Source organism: Manis javanica, chromosome 5 (assembly GCF_040802235.1).
Source record: "Manis javanica isolate MJ-LG chromosome 5, MJ_LKY, whole genome shotgun sequence".
Classification (NCBI taxonomy): domain Eukaryota; kingdom Metazoa; phylum Chordata; class Mammalia; order Pholidota; family Manidae; genus Manis; species Manis javanica.
The window spans coordinates 171539500-171561059 of record NC_133160.1 but is presented as its reverse complement, the minus strand read 5'-3'; the positions used below and the strand labels follow the sequence as shown (position 1 = coordinate 171561059).

General features: G+C 41.7%; 1 protein-coding gene across 1 annotated transcript in view; it reads right to left on the bottom strand.

Moving 5' to 3' along the window:
• GRK4 (G protein-coupled receptor kinase 4) overlaps positions 1 to 21560 on the bottom strand; it is a 28287-nt gene that overhangs the window by 6467 nt on the left and 260 nt on the right. Inside the window, exons 2-3 of the mRNA XM_073238084.1 lie at positions 21395 to 21556; positions 20900 to 21307 (exon numbers count right to left, since the gene is read on the bottom strand). Of these exons, the coding sequence (XP_073094185.1) occupies positions 20900 to 21307; positions 21395 to 21556 (570 nt within the window). The remainder of the gene's footprint in view (positions 1 to 20899; positions 21308 to 21394; positions 21557 to 21560) is intronic.

Sequence of the window (21560 nt, the reverse complement as noted above, 5' to 3'; positions counted from 1 at the left end):
TAACATGAATGAGCCTTGGAAACACATTAAGCCCAAGAAGTCAGCCACAAAGGCCACATGGTGTGTGACTGTACTTACAGGCACCAGGCAGCACAGACAAGCCCATGGGGACAGGAGGCCAGACTGTTGGGGGTGCAGCTTCTGAGGTGACAACAACGTCCTGAGATTAGATGTGATAACTGCAGCGCTCTGCATAGGCTGAAGCCCACTGGCGGTACACTCACAGGTGGGCTTACGGCATGTGGACTAAATTTCAATAAAGCTGTTCCTAGTGACAGTTTGTACTATTCTTACAGCAGGGACTCAATTGCCAGAGCAACAATCATGGGGACAGTGTGCTCTAGAGAAGACCCCACCTCACCAGGACGGTTCTCACGCAGCTGTGCAGGGCCACGCCTGTGAAAGCATTGGTCACCTACTCCCAGCATAGATAAATCCCCTAACAGAGGTGACAGCAGAAACAGTGGGACTCTGTGAAGGTCCCCAGGGCCGCTAGTGGCACAGGCCTGGGCCGGGCTGGCTCTGCTGGGCTGTGAGCTGTGAGGGTGGCTCCTCCGGAGCTGAACCAAGGCTGGGGCAGAGTAGGGCGCCTGGTGGGCCTGCCCCAGTTCTGTGCTCCTGGGCTGTGACCACTATAGGCCTCACGCTGTGTCTGTCAGAGAGCTCAGCCCTATGGGGTGTTTGCACTCTGATTCCTCTGTGTTCCTGGGGCTCAGGATCTAGACAGCAGGCACAGGCATGGAGGGAGGGGCCTTGACACACCCACGTAGCCAACTGACTGTTCCAATTCCTCCTCCAACGGCCTCCCCTTCTGTGATCTCCACGGCTAAACCAAGATCTGAAATCCTGATACGTCCTGTGTGTGTCCAAATACATCACACAAATCACAGGGGAGCAGGCTCACACTTGTCAACAGTACAAAATGGGAAAAACATCTAAAAACCATAGTTGGAGAGAACAGCAATTCATACTGGGAAACATTTCACTCTAAAGTTACACTGAATCCACATTTCGTAAAATACTATATAGCACATTAGCTCCAATAACAGCAGGACATAAGAGTTAGGTCTGGCTACCACTTAGGAAGCCTATTAACAATGGATGACCACTTGATCAGACAGAAGTGCTCCATTTATTATTTTATTTCCTGTAACTACCAGATACATAAATAAAACTATACTGAATGTTACATCAGCTATAAAAGAGCAAGCAAATAAACTCTTTCAGAATGATAAATACAGGGACAGCCAACACAGGAAAAACATGGGGTTTTTCACCGAAGAACAAATGGTAATAGAGTCAGGGAAATAATAAATAAAAGTAAGGAATCTCACTTACAAATATATATCCTGTATTAATGACTTAACATAGGAAGATTTAAATAGTTATTAATTCTTTATGAAAATAACAAATTATAGAAAACATTCGAGAGCCTGGAATGATAACCCAGCCCCGAAGGCAGACATCCTGTCAACTTATTCCCCAGTGTCCCAGCTTCTAAAGTGCCTGCATAGAGGAGGTGCTCAATACATTTGAAATGAATCAACCAATATGTATTTGCTGAGCATTAAAAATATGCAACATGCCCTTCAAGGTACTGAAATCATTTTAAAAGTCCCATTAAGCTTTAGACAGGAAAACTGCCCTTTGACCCGGCCTATACCTGTGTGATCGTTGCATGCCCCCCTGGGGAGGTGGGAACACAGCAGGGGTCAGGGCAAAGTCTGGACCATGCAGCTGGTCTGAGTCCTGGCTCTGCCACTTCCTGGCATCTCTGTCTCATTAGAGAACTGCCCTCAACAATGTGCCTATGCGTTCTGTTCAGTAGAGTTCTGGAACTGCAAAATCTCAAGTATCCTTCTTTTTCTTTTCAAGAGTGATTTTTTAAAACCGAGAAGTCACAAGTAAAACTACTGACAAAATGAAAAAACTCAAAGTTTAGGGTCACAGTCTGAGGTGGGGAAACAGGTGCCCTCATGCACAGGTCAAACCAGCAGGGCACCCTCGAGAGGGACTTGGCAACCTCTCCTTAGGCTACACTCCCACTTCCAGGGACCATCCCAACGGAGCACTAGAAAGACCCAAAATGTCATGGACCCAACGCTGTGTTGCACCACTAACTGAAACAGCAGATAGCAGCTACAGCCTGCCTTCCTAGTGAGGCTGGGCACATCGGGTCAGCTCATCTGCAGGCAGCCAAAGGATTAGGGAAGACCCCAATTTAGTGTTGGAGAGTGATCTCTGTTACACACTGAAAAGCAAAGTACAAGACGTGAGGGAGGGTGGGAGGAGGGGATTAAGGATTAGCACACATAATATGGGGGGGTCACAGGAAAGGCAGTACAGCACAAAGACAAGTAGTGACTCTACAGCATCTTACTACCCTGATGGACAGTGACTGCAATAGGGTGTGTGTGGGGGGTGACTTGATAATATGGGTGAATGTAGTAACCACAATGTTGCTCATGTGAAACCTTCAAAAGGTTGGGTATAAATGACACCGTTTTTTTAAATTAAGATATTATTGATATACATTCTTATAAAGGTTTCACATGAAAAAACATTGTGATTACTATTACTACATTTGTCCATATTATCAAGTCCCCATGTATACCCCAATGCAGTCACGGTCCATTAGTGTACTAAGATGCCACAGATTCACTATTTGCCTTCTCTGTGCTACACTGTTTTCCCCGTGATCCCCCACACCATGTGTACTAAACATAATACCCCTCAATCCCCTTCTCCCACCCTCCACACCCACCCTCCCCCACCCCTCCCCTATGGTAACCACTAGTTCTTTCTTGGAGTCTCTGAGTCTGCTGCTATTTTGTTCCTTCAGTTTTTTTTTTTTTTTTTGGTATCATTAATCTACAATTACATGAAGAACATTATGTTTACTAGGCTCCCCCCTTCACCAAGTCCCCCCACATACCCCTTCAGTCACTGTCCATCAGCATAGTAAGATGCTGTAAAATCACTAGAGCCCACCCTGTACACCCCCATACATTATACATGCTAATCGTAATGCCCCCTTTCTTTTTCCCGCCCTTCTCCCTCCCTTCCCACCCCCCCCAGTCCCTTTCCCTTTGGTAACTGTTAGTCCATTCTTGGGTTCTGTGATTCTGATGCTGTTTTGTTCCTTCAGTTTTTCTTTGTTCTTATACTCCACAGATGAGTGAAATCATTTGGTATTTGTCTTTCTCCACCTGGCTTATTTCACTGAGCATAATGTCCTCCAGCTCCATCCATGTTGTTGCAAATGGTAGGATTTGTTTTCTTCTTATGGCTGAATAATATTCCATTGTGTATATGTACCACATCTTCTTTATCCATGCATCTACAGATGGACACTTAGGTTGCTTCCATATCTTGGCTATCGTAAAAAGTGCTGTGATAAACACAGGGGTGCGTATGTCTTTTTGAATCTGAGAAGTTGTATTCTTTGGGTACATTCCAAGGAGTGGGATTCCCAGGTCAAATGGTATTTCTATTTTTAGTTTTTTGAGGAACCTCCATGTTGCTTTCCACAATGGCTGAACTAGCTTACATTCCCACCAGCGGTGTAGGAGGGTTCCCCTTTCTCCGCAACCTTGCCAACATTTGTTATTTTTAGTCTTTTCGATGCTGGCCATCCTTACTGGTGTCAGGTGATATCTCATTGTGGTTTTAATTTGCATTTCCCTGATGATTAGCGATGTGGAGCATCTTTTCATGTGCCTGTTGGACATCCGGATTTCCTCTTTGGAGAACTGTCTCTTCATATCCTCTGCCCATTTGTTAATCAAGTTATTTGCTTTTTGGGTGTTGAAGCGTGTAAGTTCTTTATGTATTTTGGATGTGGACCCCTTGTCAGATATGTCATTTACAAATATATTCTTCCATACTTTAGGATGCATTTTTGTTCTGTTGATGGTGTTCTTTGCCATCAAGAACACTTCATTTTGGCACAGATTATTTTAGCTGGATGCAGCCCCATGAGTTCATTTTTGCTTCTGTTTCCCTTGCTTGAGGAGATGCATTCAGGAAGAAGTTGCTCATGCTTATATTCAGGAGATTTTTGCCTGTTGTCTTCTAAGACAACAGGTTTCATGACTTACATTCAGGTCTCTGATCCATTTTGAATTTACTTTTATACATGGGGTTAGACAATAATCCAGTTTCATTCTCTTGCATGTAGTTGTCCAGTTTTGCCAACACCAGCTGTTGAAGAGGCTGTCATTCCCCCATTGTATGTTCATGTCTCCTTTATCAAATATGAATTGACCATATATGGTTGGGTTTATACCAGGGCTCTCTAGTCTGTTCCATTGGTCTATGGGTCTGTTCTGTGCCAGTACCACATTGTCTTGATTACTGTGGCTTTGTAGTAGAGCTTGAAGTTGGGGAGCATTATCCCCCCAGCTTTATTCTTCCTTCTGAGGATTGCTTTGGCTATTCCAGGTATTTTGTGGTTCCATATGAATTTTTTAACGATTTGCTCTAGTTCGTTTAAGAATGCTGTAGGTATTTTGATAGGAATTGCATTGAATCTATAGATTGCTATAGGCAGGATGGCCATTTTGACAATATTAATTCTTCCTATCCATGAGCATGGGGGAAGTGTCTTGTTGTTGTCAGAGTATACGTCTTCCACTTCCTTGGTTAGGTTTATTCCTAAGTATTTTATTCTTTTTGATGCAATTGTGAATGGAATTGTTTTCCTGATTTCTCTTTCTGCTAGTTCATCGTTAGTGTATAGGAATGTAACAGATTTCTGTGTATTAATTTTGTATCCCGCAACTTTGCTGAATTCAGATATTAGATCTAGGAGTTTTGGAGGGGATTTTTTAGGGTTTTCTATATACAAATTATGTCATCTACAAACAGGGACAGTTTGACTTCTTCCTTGCCCACCTGGATGCCTTTTATTTCTTTGTGTTGTCTGATTGCCGTGGCTAGGACCTCCAATACTATGTTGAGTAAAAGTGGGGAGAGTGGGCATCCTTGTCTTGTTCCCAATCTTAGAGGAAAAGCTTTCAGCTTCTTGCTGTTAAATACGATGTTGGCTGTGGGTTTGTCATATATGGCCTTTATTATGTTGAGGTGCTTGCCCTCTATACCTGTTTTGTTGAGTTTTTATCATGAATGGATGTTGAATTTTGTCAAATACTTTTTCAGCATATATGGTGATGATCATGTGGTTTGTGTCCTTTTTTTTGTTGATGTGGTGGATGATGTTGATGGATTTTCAAATGTTGTACCATCATTGCATCCCTGGAATAAATCCTATTTGATCACGATGGACGATCTTTTTTATGTTTTTTTTTAATTCAGTTTGCTAATATTTTGCTCAGTATTTTGCATCTATGTTCATCAGGGACATTGGTCTGTAATTTTCTTTTTCTGTGGTGTCTGTCTGGTTTTGGTATTAGAGTAATGCTGCCTTCATAGAATGAATTTGGAAGTATTCCCTCTTCTTGTACTCTTTGGAAAACTTTAAGGAGGATGGGTATTAGGTCTTCACTAAATGTTTGGACTTCCTTACAACTATATGTATGTTATTTTACTTAGATTAAGAACCCCTATTCTAGAGGTTAACAGGAATGGTGTGTTATTATATATGTCACACTACAATTTGATTTTTTTTTCACACAACTTGCTTCATTTTGGCACAGATTATTTACTCTGTCCCAGTCAGGCTCCCTGCTCTCGTTTCCCACTCCCAGCCTTATGACATTACCCAATCTTATTCCATGTCCCAGAAAGCTCTTCCTCAGTGAAGTCAGATCCCTCACTTCCTCAGGTCTTTATTCTTGACCATCCAACCTAAACTTTCATGTCCTCCCTATGCCTAACCCTTAGTATCTCCCTTTCCTGCTTTATTTCTTCTCAGCACTTAACACTATCTACCATACAATCTACTTAACATGTCTTGCTGAGGACCTGACTCCCCACTAGATTATAAAATCCTTGAAGGAGTTTTGTCTGTGTTACATACAGCTATATCCCTGCAAGCCAGATGTGCACCTGGCACAAAAAAGGAACTCAAAAAATATTTGTTGAATGAGAATGAATGAATTACTATATAGGAATCTACTTATAAACAGTCTATCCGTTTCCTATTGATGGGCATTTAATCTTTCTAGTTTCCACCATTAAAAATAATGTTACCACAATTATTCTTATTAATATCTCTTTTGCCACCATTTCTGCAGGGCACAGGCCTAGAAGTAGAGTTCTGGAGTCTTGGATATGTGATTTTTCTGTTTAAGTGGATACTATTCAGTTGTTCTCTAAAATGACTATAATTTACCATACCTGCTTAAAACATAGCATTTTTATGGGTGTAATTCTCTTGATAGAAACCACTGGAGAGTTACTTTTCACACGTATCATAAGCTTTAAGAGTCAAAAAGAAAACAGATTCTCTTCCTTTAAAGTTTAGAACTTAGTTGGTCAAAAAAGAAACCTACCACTAGACACGGGAGCCCACGCACACACCTCTCACATACCACCTGGGTAAGAACCCTTCCTCCAGAGAAGGTCCCGTGACTCAGTGTGAGAAGTGTCACAGGATAAGGGTGAGAGGAGTCCTCTTCACAGGTGTCTTAGTTCCAGCTGCTGTAACAAAGTATCATTGACTAGCTTAAGCAAAAAACACTTATTTCTCAGAGTTCTGGAGGCTGGGGATTGTCCCAGCAGATTCAGTGACTGGCGAGGGCCCTCCTCCTGGTATGTAGACAGCTGTCTTCTCATTATGCCCTTACATGACCCTCCTCAGTGCACGCACTTAGAGAGAGAACACAAGTCTCTCCCTCCTCTTATGAAGGCAGTAATTCCATAAGGCCCCATCCTTATGACCTTAGAAATCCAGCCCTAATCACCTTCCAAAGGCCCCACCTCCAAACATCACATAGGGAATCAGATTCCATCCATAGCGGCGGTTTGGGGCACACACGCTGTGGAGCCTAGCAGCCATCCTGCCTTCATTCAGCTGTCCTCGGTTCCAAAAGTCTCCCCAGACACATTCCAGAAAAGCCGAGCTCCAATTTTCATACAAGACAGGCTGGGTGGCGCTGTTTATACCCTGTCAAGACAGGCAGGAAACCAGACAAGAAGTGGGAGAGCACCCACATTTAATCACTGGGCCACAGCCAATATCAACAGTGGTTGGCATGGCCCAGGCTATTTAAAGGAGGCCCACCCACAGATCTTAAAATCTAAGTATGGAAACAAGACGTAAAATCTACTAGGGCTGCACACTGCCTCCCAAAAAGTGGACAGTGAAGTGGGGCCATAGCATTTGAAGGCCCAAAGCTGTGAAAGTTCCCCTCTATGGGCTGCCTCCACCTGTTTTAAAGGTACCTGGTATGGACTGAATTTGTACCTCCCCAAAAAGACATGTTAGAATCCCAACCCTCCAGTTAACACTCTAACCCCTAGAATGTGACCTTATTCGAAGAAAGGGTCTTTAAATAGGCAATCAAGTTAAAATGAGATCATTCAGGTAGGCCCTAATCCAACATGACAAGTGTCTTTATGAAAAAGGGACATCTGGATGCATAGACGTGCACCAGGGAGCATGCCGCATCCAGATGAAGAAAAGAGATCAAGGCGAGACATTCACAAACCCAGCAAAACCAGTGCCTGCCTGCAAAGTCCCAGAAGCTGAAGGAGATGCCAGGAATAGACTTTCCCTTGCAGCCTCTGAAGGAACCTGCCCTACCATCATGTGATCTTGGATTTCTGGCCTCCAGAAATGGGAGAGAGTAAGTTATGTGGCTTAAGCCACTTAGTTCATGGTACATTGCTACTGCAGCCCTAGAAAACAAATACAGTGCTGTGTTCATCCTTTCTTCTTCCTTCCAAGTTTCTTGTCCTTGCATTTTGGGCTAATTCCACTTCTGATCCAGGCATACCCAGAGTGCCCAGCTCTGCATTCTTATTCATTCATTAATTCATCAAACATTTCTTAAGTACCTACTATACCCATGCCTTACGCAAAACAACCTCAGAGAGGCATATAAATGGCTCAGTGAGTCCCCAACAGTCCTACGGGAAAGAAAGCTGTCCAATAGCTGGCTAGTAAGTGCTAAAAAGATTTGAAGACCTGTACAAAGTATTCTGTTTTGAGGTAGAACATATCAAAGCATAAAGTGTAATGCAACTACTAATTTGTAGCTTGCAATTAATTTGCATAGCAATTTATCATATATGTACGGGAGACCTGAACACTAAACTAGTCTTCACAGCCATAACTTTTGCATATGTAGTACAAAGTCTTCAGACTTATTCCAGTGTTTTTCTGTATCTCAGAATAAAGCCAAAATTATGTTCACTGTCACCATTTTTGCTTCAAGCTAACTATTACCTAATTTTGGTCATAACATAAGATGTGGCACAAGAATATTATTTTAGAGTGTTGGTTGTACAGACAATTGTTGCCCTACAAACTAGGATTAAATCACTAAAACCAATATTTGGTTCACTGAGGAAGCAAAAAAAGATTAGAAGATTAGAGCCATAATAAACATAATAAATATACAAAATAAAAAATACATTATAAGAAAGCCAAAACAAACTGATTGCTAACAGCCTGGCTGCTACAGATCAAATTAGTAATACAATGATGGTAACACCATTATGTGAGAATGAGTTAACCCTTTCATTGTCAGAAAAATAATTTTGCTATTATACAAATTACTCCAACTGTCTAACTGATAAGAAATACAGGGAAAAAGAAATATTTATAATCCTTTCTAGAAAATTTGATCTCATATGCTGTTGAAATTTCTAAGAATAATAAAAATTTAAGTCTACTCCCTAAATTCACTCATGTGTTATATTTGAAATATGAACTAACAGAACCATTATGATTACAATTTCTCTTTTCTGTTTTTATGTTACTATGATATTCATAATGATGGATGGACAAGGCAAAATGAAAAACTGAAAAGCTCTTCATACACAACCTCAACTACCTACCATTTCTATGAGGTAAACAATTATTAAAAATAACTACAAACCAGAAAAATGAAGCTGTGAAGGATCTAGTGTCCTTCGGGTGACTGAGTGAATCCCCTAGAAAACAATGGCCACTGGAGACTGGCTAAGTACTATTTGCTCCTCCCCAAAGATATCACAGTTCATCTCTAATCTTTTAAGCAAACAAAAGATTCCTTTGAACTAATTTAATTTTGAAAATGCTTCTGCAGTTTCAACTATTGTGGAAAGCAATATGAGGTTCCTCAAAAAACTAAAAATAGAAATACCATTTTACCCAGGAATTCCACTCCTAGGAATTTACCCTAAGAATGCAGCACTCTAGGCTGAAAAAGACAGATGCACCCCTATGTTTATTGTAGCACTATTTACAATAGCCAAGACCTGGAAGCAACCTAAGTGTCCATCAACAGATGAATGGATAAAGAAGAAGTGGTACATATACACAATGGAATATTATTCAGCCATAAGAAGAAAACAAATCCTACCATTTGCAACAACACGAATGGAGCTGGAGGGTATTATGCTCAGTGAAATAAACCAGACAGAGAAAGACAAGTACCAAATGACTTCACTAATTTGTGGAGTATAAAAACAAAGCAAAACTAAAGGAACAAAACAGCAGCAGACTCACAGACTCCTAGAAGGGACTAGTGGTTACCAAAGGGGAGGGGTGTGGGAGGATGGATGGGGAGGGAGAAGGGGATTAAGGGACACTATAATTCTCAGTCACAATACAGGCAGGTCATGGACAAGGCAGTACAGCCAGCTCTATAGAATCTTACTACTCTGATAGACAGTGAGTGCAATGGGGTGGGGGGGCTTGATAATATGGGTGAATGTAGTAACCACAATGTTGATCATGTGAAATCTTCGTATGAGTGTATATCAATGATACCTTAATTAAAAAAAAATATATATATATAGATGGAGCACAAGGCTGCTTGTTGCTTTTGCTTCAAATCATTTCCACTTAGGTTGAAAATAAGTATGATTAGCCAATATTGCAGCTTTCCCCAATCTTTCTTGCTCATGTTCAGTTGGTATTATTATAGTCAGCAGTAACTATAGTTTTGGGAAGCTTTATATTACATATATATCATATAGGTATATACCTTCTCAAACAATAAAGGCATCTGAAAAGGCATAATATGATTAGAGGAGAGGACCTGAAGCCCCACTGCTTGGGTTTACCTGGACCCCACCATTCATGAGATGTATGACCTGGGGCAACTTAACTTCTCTGGGCCTCTGTTGGCTTGTAATCTGCAAAAGAACTGTTAAAACTACACTCTCAAATGCAAATTAAAACCACAATGAGATATTACCTCACACCAGTAAGGATGGCCACCATCCAAAAGACAAACAACAACAAATGCTGGCGAGGTTGTGGAGAAAGGGGAACCCTCCTACACTGCTGGTGGGAATGTAAATTAGTTCAACCATTGTGGAAAGCAATACGGAGGTTCCTCAAAATGCTCAAAATAGAAATACCACTTGACCCAGGAATTCCACTCCAAGGAATTTACCCTAAGGATGCAGCACTCCAGTTTGAAAAAGACAGATGCACCCCTATGTTTATCGCAGCACTATTTACAATAGCCAAGAAATGGAAGCAACCTAAGTGTCCATCAGTAGATGAATGGATAAAGAGGTGGTACATATACACAATGGAATATTATTCAGCCATAAGAAGAAAACAAATCCTACCATTTGCAACAACATGGATGGAGCTAGAGGGTATTATGCTCAGTGAAATAAGCCAAGCGGAGAAAGACAAATACCAAATGATTTCACTCATCTGTGGAGTATAAGAACAAAAGGAAAACTGAAGGAACAAAACAGCAGCAGAATCACAGAACCCAAGAATGGACTAACAGTTACCAAAGGGAAAGGGACTGGGGAGAATGGGAGGGTAGGGAGGGATAAGGGCAGGGAAGAATAAAGGAGGTATTATGATTAGCATGTATAATGTTGGGGGTGGGGAAAAGGGGAGGGCTGTGCAACACAGAGAAGATAAGTAGTGATTCTACAACATCTTACTATGCTGATGGACAGTGACTGTAATGGGGTTTGTGGGGGAGACATGGGGTAGGGGAGAGCCTAGTAAACATAATGTTCTTCATGTAATTGTAAATTAATGATAACAAAAAAAAATACACTCTCAGAGGGCTATCAGGATTAAATGAAGTACTTCATAAAAACACTTAAAACACTGTTTTGTATATTTGAATACTCAAAAATTAGCTATTATGATCATGTAAGACTATTAAGCCAAGAGAAAAAAGAAAAAACAAATGAACAAAATAAAAAACACAGGTAGGAAAATATATACCCAAAAAATTCCATTAAATGTAATAGGGACTAAAATGAAATACCACAAGAATGAGATTATTAAACTGAATAAACTATCAAAATAGAGCTATATGCTGTCTACAAGAGGCACTTGAAACATTCAAAAAATACACTGAAAAGCTCGAAAAAAGGCACAGATTAGTAAAAAGAAAGCAAACATACTAACACATGTCAGACGGAAATACAATTTAAGGCAAATGGATTGGTAGAGATAGAGATGTAATAATAACAGTGATAATAATAAATAATCCACCAAGATACTGAAATTATTAATTTGTAAGCACTTAACACTACCTTGAAATGAACAAAAATTGATCAAATTAGGAAAAGTAAATTTGAAAATTCCATAGTCTTAATTGGAGCTTTCATCATGCCTTTATCATAAGAAATTGATAGATTAAGCAAAGGGCATTAAGAATAGAGGCTACGTAGATAATAAAATTAGTAAGCTTGACCTAATAGATAATTGTACAGGGTCTTTCCAGCAAATAGAAAACATATATTCTTAAGAGACTGCAAAGTATATTTCAACAAATATCAAAATACTGATATCATTAAGACCATGTCCTCTGACCATATATAATTAAATTACCAACAATAAAAAAGGACATTTTAAAAGGTACCATATGTTAGGAATTTTTTAAAATATCACACTCAAATAATTAAGGCTTAAAAAATAAATCATAATAAAAATTATTAAATATAACTTTGGAATAAAAAAACTACATTTAAAAAACATATAGGCTGCTACAAAAGCACTATGTAAAGGTTAATTTACTCTTAACTTACTATAAAACAAGCAAGTTTAAAAAGGAATGGGTTAGTCAGGAGATTAAAGATGGTGGTGTGAGAGGTGAGACAGAGTCCTTCTCACAAAACCATGTATAATAGGAAAATATAGTTAATACAACTAATCCTAAACGAGCAACAGGAAAGAAGGCTGGGCCTGACTGCATACACCTGGAGAAAAGGAGAGAACTCACAGAACAGGGTAACATACCAAACCGTGATGTGGCAGGACCCAACCTTCCTCCACCCCAGCTCACCAGCAGGAGGAAGAGAAATGGAGCGGGGAGAGAGTGGAGGCCTGGGACTGCTGAACACCTAGCCCAGAAGATGTGCTCTGGGAGCACAAACCTACATTGCATGATGGTGATTAGTGCGGTTGGAAAGCTAAGACAGGCGGAATACCTGGAGAGACAGAGATTCCAGCCACTTGTGGAAAACAGGGATCCATACCTGGCTGCTCTGGGACAAAAGAAAGGTGGGCAGTCTGAGACTTCCTAACAGCGAGAGGGCTGCTAAAGGGGTAAGGATTGCACAGAGCTTACTGATCAGCAGAAAGGACAGGTGGACAAAACTGTCCAGGCTCACTCTGCCCTGAAGGTTGGGAACTTTCAAGAGCTTCAGGCTCTCCATCCCACTGGCTACCTGTGCAGCTCCAAGGACCCCCACCATGATATACAGCCTGGTGCGCCTTCCTCCTGGCCAGTCCGCACCTGGCATGCAAACCAGCAGCCCTGCCCCGGTGTCAGGCCAGCCAAAGGGAAGCCCATGCCTACGGCAGGTACAAAAACAAACCATAGAGGCTGACACCTGGATGATCGGCCCACTGGCTCTGGCAGTGGAGATAGGCATAGCAGCTGGGAAGCAGGAAAGAGCTCTTTCCTCCCCTCAGGCACCAGCACCGCTCCCCTGTGACACCTGCCGTTGCTCCATGGAATGAGCAGCTCGAGAGAGTAGAGCTTCTGGGCACGAGATGGTGCCACCTACAAATATGAAACGTCAAAGGAACCTGGTTCAAACCAAAATCCCACAAACACCAGAAAAAGGGTCAAGTGAAACTGAACTCACCAATCTTCCTGAAAGAGATTTCAAAATAAAAATCAAAAGCATGCTCATGGAGGTATATAAAAGTATTTAAGTTCTTAAATATAAAAGTTCTTAAATATAAAAGTATTTAAGAACTCAGTAACAAATTCAGGACAGAGATACAATCATTACAGAATACAATGAAGGATTTTAAAAGCAGATTAGATATGGTAGAGGAGACAATAAATAAAATAGAAATTAGAGAAGAGAAACACAAAGAAGCTGAGGCACAGAGAGAAAAAAGGATCTCTAGGAATGGAAGAATATTGAGATAACTGTGTGACCAATCCAAATGGAACAATATTTGTATTATAGGGGTACAAGAAATATAGAAAAAGGGATAGAAAGTGCCTTTGAGGAGGTAATTGCTGAGAACCTCCCCAATCTGGGGAAGGAGATAGTCTCTCAGGCCATGGAGGTGCACAGATCTCCCAAAACAAGGAACCCAAGGAAGACAACATCAAGACATATAATAATTAAAATGGTAAATATCAAGGATAAGGAAAGACTATTAAAAGAAGCCAGAGAGATAAAAAGGATCACATACATAGGAAAACCCATCAGGCTATCATCAGATTTCTCAGCAGAAACCATACAGGCCAGAAGGGAGTGGCATGATTTATTTAATGCAATGAAGCAGAAGGGCCCCGAACCAAGAATACTCTACCCAGGAAGGTTATCATTTAAATTTGATGGAGGGATTAAACAATTTCCAGATAAGCAAAAGCAGAGAGAATTTACATCCCACAAACCGTTTCTACAGTGTTGTACTTTCACAGGACTGCAATAGATGGAAGTGTTCCTAAGGCTAAATACCTGTCATCAGAGGTAATAAAGCCACAGTAAAGAAAGTAGAACAATTAATTACTAAGCAAATGCAAAATTAAACCAATTACCCCCAAAGTCAGTCAAGGTATAGACAAAGAATATGGAATATGATACCTCATATATAAAGAATGAATGAGGAAGAAAGAGGAGAAAAAAAAAGAACCTTTAGATTGTGTTGGTAATAGCATATTAAATGACTTAAGTTAGACTCTGAGATAGTAAGGAAGTTACACTTGAACCTTTGGTAACCACCAATCTAAAGCCTGCAAAGACAATAAGTACATACCTATCAATAATCACCCTAAATGTAAATGGACTGAATGCACCAATCAAAAGACACAGAGTCACTGAATGGATAAAAAACAAAACCCATCTATATGCTGCCTACAAGAGACTCACTTCAAACCCAAAAACATACACACACTGGAAGTGAAGGGATGGAGAAAGATATTTCATGCAAATAATAGGGAGAAAAAAAGCAGCAGTTGCGCTTCTTATATCAGACAAAATAGACTTCAATACAAAGAAAGTTACAAGAGACAAAGAAGGACATTACATAATGATAAAGGGGTTGGTCCAACAAGAGGATATAAACATTATAAATATCTATGTACCCAACAAAGGAGCACCTACATATGTGAAACAAATACTACCAGAATTAAAAGGGGAAATAGAATGCATTGCATTAATTCTAGGAGACTTCAACACTCCACTCACTCCAAAGGACAGATCAACAATAAGGAAGGAGACAGAGGCATTGAACAACATACTAGACCAGATGGACCTAACAGACATCCACAGAACTCTACACCAAAGAGCAGCAGGGTACACATTCTTCTAAGTGCACATGGAACATTTTCAAGAACAGATCATATACTAGGCCACAAAAAGAGCCTGAGTAAATTAAAAAAGACTGAAATTATACTACCCAACTTCTCAGATCACAAAGATATGAAACTAGAAATAAATTATGCAAAGAAAACAAAAAATCTCACAAACATATGGAGGCTTCACAACATGCTCCTAAATGACCAACGGATCAATGACCAAATAAAAACAGAGATCAAGCAATATATGGAGACAAATGACAACAATAATTCAACACCACAAAAATCTGTGGGATGCAGCGAAGGCCATGCTAAGTGTGAAGTACACTGCAAGACAGGCATACCTCAGGAAAGAACAATCCCACATGAACAGTCTAAACTCACAATTAGCGAAACTAGAAAATGAAGAACAAATGAGGCCCAAAGTCGTAGAAGAAGGGACATAATAAAGGTTAGAGCAGAATAAATAAAATCAGGAAGAATAAAACAATTGGAAGAATTAATGAAAGCAAGAGCTGGTTCTTTGAGAAAATAAACAAAATAGATAAAAGCACAGCCAGACTTATTAAGAAATAAAGACAGTCTACACACATAAACAGAATCAGAAACGAGAAAGGAAAAATAATGACAGAAACCACAGAAATACAAAGAATTATTAGAGAATACTACGAAAATCTATATGCTAACAAACTGCATAACCTAGAAGAAATGGACAACGTTCTAGAAAAATACAACCTTCCAAGACTGACCAAGGAAGAAACACAAAATCTAAACAGACCAATTACCAGCAATGAAATTGAATCAGTAATCAAAAAACTACCCAAAAACAAAACTCCCGGACCAGATGGATTCACCGCTGAATTTTATCAGACATTTAGAGAAGACAGAATACCGATTCTCCTTAGTTTCCAAAAAACAGAAGAAGAGGAATACTTCCAAACTCATTCTATGAATCAAAAGACACAGAGTCACTGAATGGATAAAAAACAAAACCCATCTATATGCTGCCTACAAGAGACTCACTTCAAACCCAAAAACATACACACACTGGAAGTGAAGGGATGGAGAAAGATATTTCATGCAAATAATAGGGAGAAAAAAAGCAGCAGTTGCGCTTCTTATATCAGACAAAATAGACTTCAATACAAAGAAAGTTACAAGAGACAAAGAAGGACATTACATAATGATAAAGGGGTTGGTCCAACAAGAGGATATAAACATTATAAATATCTATGTACCCAACAAAGGAGCACCTACATATGTGAAACAAATACTACCAGAATTAAAAGGGGAAATAGAATGCATTACTCTAATACCAAAACCAGGCAAAGACACCAACAAAAAAAGAAAATTACAGACCAATATCCCTGATGAACATAGATGCAAAAATACTCAACAAAATATTACCAAACCACATTAAAAAATACATCAAGAGGATCATACACCATGACCAAGTGGGATTCATCTCAGGGATGCAAGGATGTTACAACATTCGAAAATCCATCAACATCATCCACCACATCAACAAAAAGAAGGACAAAAACCACATGATCATCTCCATAGATGCTGAAAAAGCATTCGACAAATTCAACATCCATTCATGATTAAACACTCTCAACAAATTGGGTAAAGAGGGCAAGTACCTCAACATAATAAGGGCCATATATGGCAAACCCACAGCCAACATCATACTTAACAGCGAGAAGCTGAAAGCTTTTCACCTAAGATTGGGAACAAGGCAGGGATGCCCACTCTCCCCACTTTTATTCAACATAGTAAGGGAGGTCCTGGCCACGGCAATCAGACAACACAAAGAAATAAAAGGCATCCAGATTGGTAAAGAAGAAGTCAAAGTGTCACTATTTGCAGATGACATGATATTGTACATAAAAAACCCTTAAAAGTCTACTCCAAAACTACTAGATCTAATATCTGAATGCAGCAAAGCTGCAGGATACAAAATTAATACGCAGAAATCTGCAGCATTCCCATACACTAACAATGCACTAGCAGAGAGAGAAATCAGGAAAACAATTCCATTCACAGTTGCATCAAAAAGAATAAAATACTTAGGACTAAACCTAACCAAGGAAGTAAAAGACCTATACCTTGAAAACTACAAGATAGTCTTAAGAGAAATTAAAGAGGACACTAACAAATGGAAATTCATCCTGTGCTCTTGGTAGGAAGAATTAATATTGTCAGAATGGCCATCCTGCCTAAAGCAATCTACAGATTCAATGCAATCCCTATCAAAATACTGACAGCATTCATCAAGGAATTGGAACACATAGTTCTAAAATTCATATGGAACCACAAAAGACCCCGAATAGTGAAAGCAATCCTGAGAAGGAAAAATAAAGCAGGGGGGGTCTTGTTTCCCAACTTCAAGCTCTACTACAAAGCCACAGTAATCAAGACAATTTGGTACTGGCACAAGAACAGACCCACAGACCAGTGGAACAGAGAGAGCCCTGATACAAACCCAAGCATATATGGTCAATTAATATATGATAAAGGAACCATGGATATACAATGGGGAAATGACAGCCTCTTCAACAGCTGGTGTTGGCAAAACTGGACAGCTACATGCAAGAGAATGAAACTGGATCACTGTCTAACCCCATACAGAAAGGGAAACTCAAAATGGATCAAAGACCTGAATGTAAGTCATGAAACCGTAAAACTCTTAGAAAAAAACAGGCAAAAATCTCCTGGACATAAACATGAGCAACTTCTTCATGAACATATTTCCCCAGGCTAGGCAAACAAAAGCAAAAATGAACAAGTGGAACTATATCAAGCTGAAAAGCTTCTGTACAGCAAAGGACACCATCCATAGAACAAACTGGCATCGTACAGTATGGGAGATTATATTCATAAATGACATATCCAATAAAGGGTTGACATCCAAAATGTATAAAGAGCTCATGCACCTCAACAAACAAAAAGCAAATAATCCAATTAAAAAATGGGCAGAGGATCTGAACAGACAGTTCTCCAAAGAAGAAATTCAGATGGCCAACAGACACATGAAAAGGTGCTCCACATCGCTAGTTATCAGAGAAATGCAAATTAAAACCACAACGATATCACCTCACTCCAGTTAGAATGGCCACCATCCAAAAGACAAACAACAACAAATGCTCGTGAGGATGTAGAGAAAGGGGAACCCTCCTACACTGCTGGTGGGAATGTAAATTAGTTCAACCATTGTGGAAAGCAGTATGGAGGTAATTCAAAAAACTCAAAATAGAAATACCATTTGACCCAGGAATTCCACTCCCAGGAATCTACCCTAAGAATGTAGGAGCCCAGTTTGAGAAAGACACATGCACCCCTATGTTTATCACAGCACTATTTACAATAGCCAAGAAATGGAAGCACCTAAGTGTCCATCAGTAGATGAATGGATAAAGAAGATGTGGTACATATATATACACAATGGAATATTATTCAGCCATAAGAAGAAAGCAAATCCTACCATTTGCAACAACATGGATGGAGCTAGAGGGGATTATGCTCAGTGAAATAAGCCAGGCAGAGAAAGACAAGTAAGAAATGATTTCACTCATCTGTGGAGTATAAGAACAAAGAAAAAACTGAAGGAACAAAACAGCAACAGACTCACAGAACCCAAGAATGGACTAACAGTTACCAAAAGGAAAGGGATTGCGGAGGATGGGTGGGAAGGGACGGATAAGGGGGAAAAGAGGGCATTATGATTAGCACACATAAGGTGGTGGTGGTTGGGGCACGGGGAAGGCGGTACAACACAGAGAGGTAGTGATTCTATAGCATCTTACTACGCTGATGGACAGTGACTGTAATGGGGTATGTGGTGGGGACTTGATAATGAGGGGTGTCTAGTAAACACAATGTTGATCATGTAATTGTACATTAAGGATACCAAAATTAAAACAAAAAAAAAGCAGACAGGCAGAGAGAGAAAAAAGATCACGTATGAAGGAAAACCCATCAGGCTATCATCAGACTTCTCAACAGCAACCTTACAAGCCAGCAGGGAGTGGCATGACATATTTAATGCAACAAAACAGAAGGGCCTCCCACCAAGAATGCTCTATCTGGAAAGATTATCATTTAAATTTGAAGAAGGGAGTAAACAATTTCCAGATAAGCAAAAGTTGAGAGAATTTACCTCCCACAAACCAACTCTACAATGTATTTTGGGGGGACTGCTATAGATGGAAATGTTCCTAAGGCTAAACAGCTGTCACAGTAAAGAAAGCATACCAGTTAATTACTAAGCAAATGCAAACTTAAATCAACTACCCCCAAAGTCAGTCAAGGGTTAGACAAAGTGTACAGAATATGATACGTAATATATAAAGAATGGAGGGGGTACAAAAAACAAAAAAAATCTTTAGATTATGTTTGTAATAGTGTACTGAGTTAAGTTAGATTTTTAGATAGTAAATAAGTTACCCTTTAATCTTTGGTAACCATGAAATCTAAAGCCTGTAATGGCAATAAGTACATATCTATCAATAATCACCCTAAATGATCATTTTATATTTCCTTAAAATGTGCGTGACATAGTGACACACAAACTACTTTTTCAATGCACATCATCTACCAACATCCTGAAAAGGGAGGAAAGGTGATAACAAATACTCTGTTTGTGACCAAAAAGAGAGAGACTGATTTTATTTTAAATAAATCTAGGAAATGACTTGACTCTCTAATATTAAGCCAACACTGCAATTCCCAGGGCCCACAGAGAACTGTTGTGCTACATCTACTCATTTGAAAACTCACTTTTGTAATAGAGAAGCCAGAGAAGCTGAACGAGGAGCTGGCCACGAACAGAGGTATGTCCGAGGAGACACGCCCTGGAAATACTCTTTAAACTTCTAAAGCAAATAAAAAAATAGAGTTTCCAACTTGGGAAAACCTAAGGTCTCTATTTTCAACTCTTAATGTAAGATATACTTTATAGGAGTTCACTGCTCACATCCAGATCCTCCCATTTAAACTCTTAAATTCAGAACTATTTCCTGTACCCTCACTGTCACTGCTACTCCAGAAATTCCCACCCAACTTTTCTGACTCAGGGTCTCCAAGGTGTTGAGAAACTATTTACTTTCTAATCAAGATCTTTCCTCTTAAAGGCACATAGGACACAAGTGGGAAGGAAGGAAATCTCAAAGAGGAAACAAAAAACGAAAGATCTGAAATAGCTGTGTTCCAAATTTCTCTCAAACAACACTATTCGCTATTCCAATCACACGATGAATTTTCCGATGCTTCTAAACAGCATCCCATGTCACCAGGAGGAACCACCTGGCAATCTGCGCCCAGGACCAAACCGTGAAGCCTTGGGAGACTGGTATAAAATACTCCTTCCAGATTATCTCAAATATGCAGCGCTGGCCAGTGTGGCACCAGAGGCACAAAGACCGAGCAGCTGCTCCATCCCTGACTCCAAAAGAGCCAAAGGGGTGCAGAACTGGGGGTACGTAGCTCTGCCTCCGGCTCCGTGATCGCTCGAGAGGCGAGAGGGAGCCAAGAGGGAGGCACAAGGTCCCAGGCATGGGACGCCACCCCAGGGGTCTCCGAGCAGAAGGGCTGTGCCAACTGCTGCTTCTACATTGGCATTAAGGGTGAATTCTTACCAATTTGTTTAATCTGTCACCACGTGGCGCTAAAACTCACTCTACACACCTTAAGGCCTCGGGACCAAGAAGCTGTGCTAAACGGTGTAAGACACTAACGGAAGGGCCTCGCCCGAGGCGCTCTACCGGACGCTCTGCTTTGTCCTTTAAGGACCACAGAGGCTAGGTTCTTGCTTGCGGACTTCGCCCCTCCCGGGGCGGGTCTCTCCTCGCCTGGTCCTGAAGCGACACGGTGACCCGAAGCTGCGGGTGAGCAAGGACGACTGGGCAGCGGGCTCGGCCGAACAAGCGCAGGGCCTGGGGCCCGAGCTGCGGAACGGGGTGCAGGAAGGGCCCGGCTGGCCCGCCACTCCCGAGTGCGCCCGCCGGCCGGCTCCGACGCCCCTGGGCACCCACCTTGGCGCGCTTTCATCAGCAGCTTGTTGGCCGCTCGGTTCTCCAGCTCAACGGCCCGCCGTCGCCGCCGCCGCGCCCGGGCGCCTCTAACCCGCGGCGGAGGCGGAGGGCAGCTGCCGCTGTCTCTACCGCGCACCGCTCGCCCGACGCCACCCGCGCGTCGGGCCCCACACAGGGCCCGGGGAGCCGCGCCGTCGCCGCCCCTCTTGCTGCCGCTGCGGTCGCCGCCGCTGCCACGGTCACCACCCGCTCCGGCGCCGGCCCGGAGACACCGCGCCTTCGAGGCCCGGAGCTCCAGTGGGGGAGGGGGAGGGGGAGCCCGACAGCCGCGGGCGTCTGCGGTGAGCACCGCCTCGTCGAGGCCCGGACCCTCCGCCCCGCCGTCCAGGCCTGGCGCGCGCAGCTGTCCTCAGGGCCCGGCTCCGGGGCCGACCCAGGCCTCCGCCAAGCCCACCCTAGGGAGCGGCCCGCTGGAGGGCCGCCGCCGCCGCCTACTCGTCCCGCGGCCGGCTGCGCTAAGGGCCCACCAGGCGAGGCGCCCGGGCGCTCCTCCCGCCGCTGCGTCCTGAGGCGGCCGCGGCGCCCCGCCGGGCACTACAGCTCCCGGCAGGCCGCGCGCAGGAGGAACCGGGAGCTGGAGCCCCACGGGCGCGCGGACTGA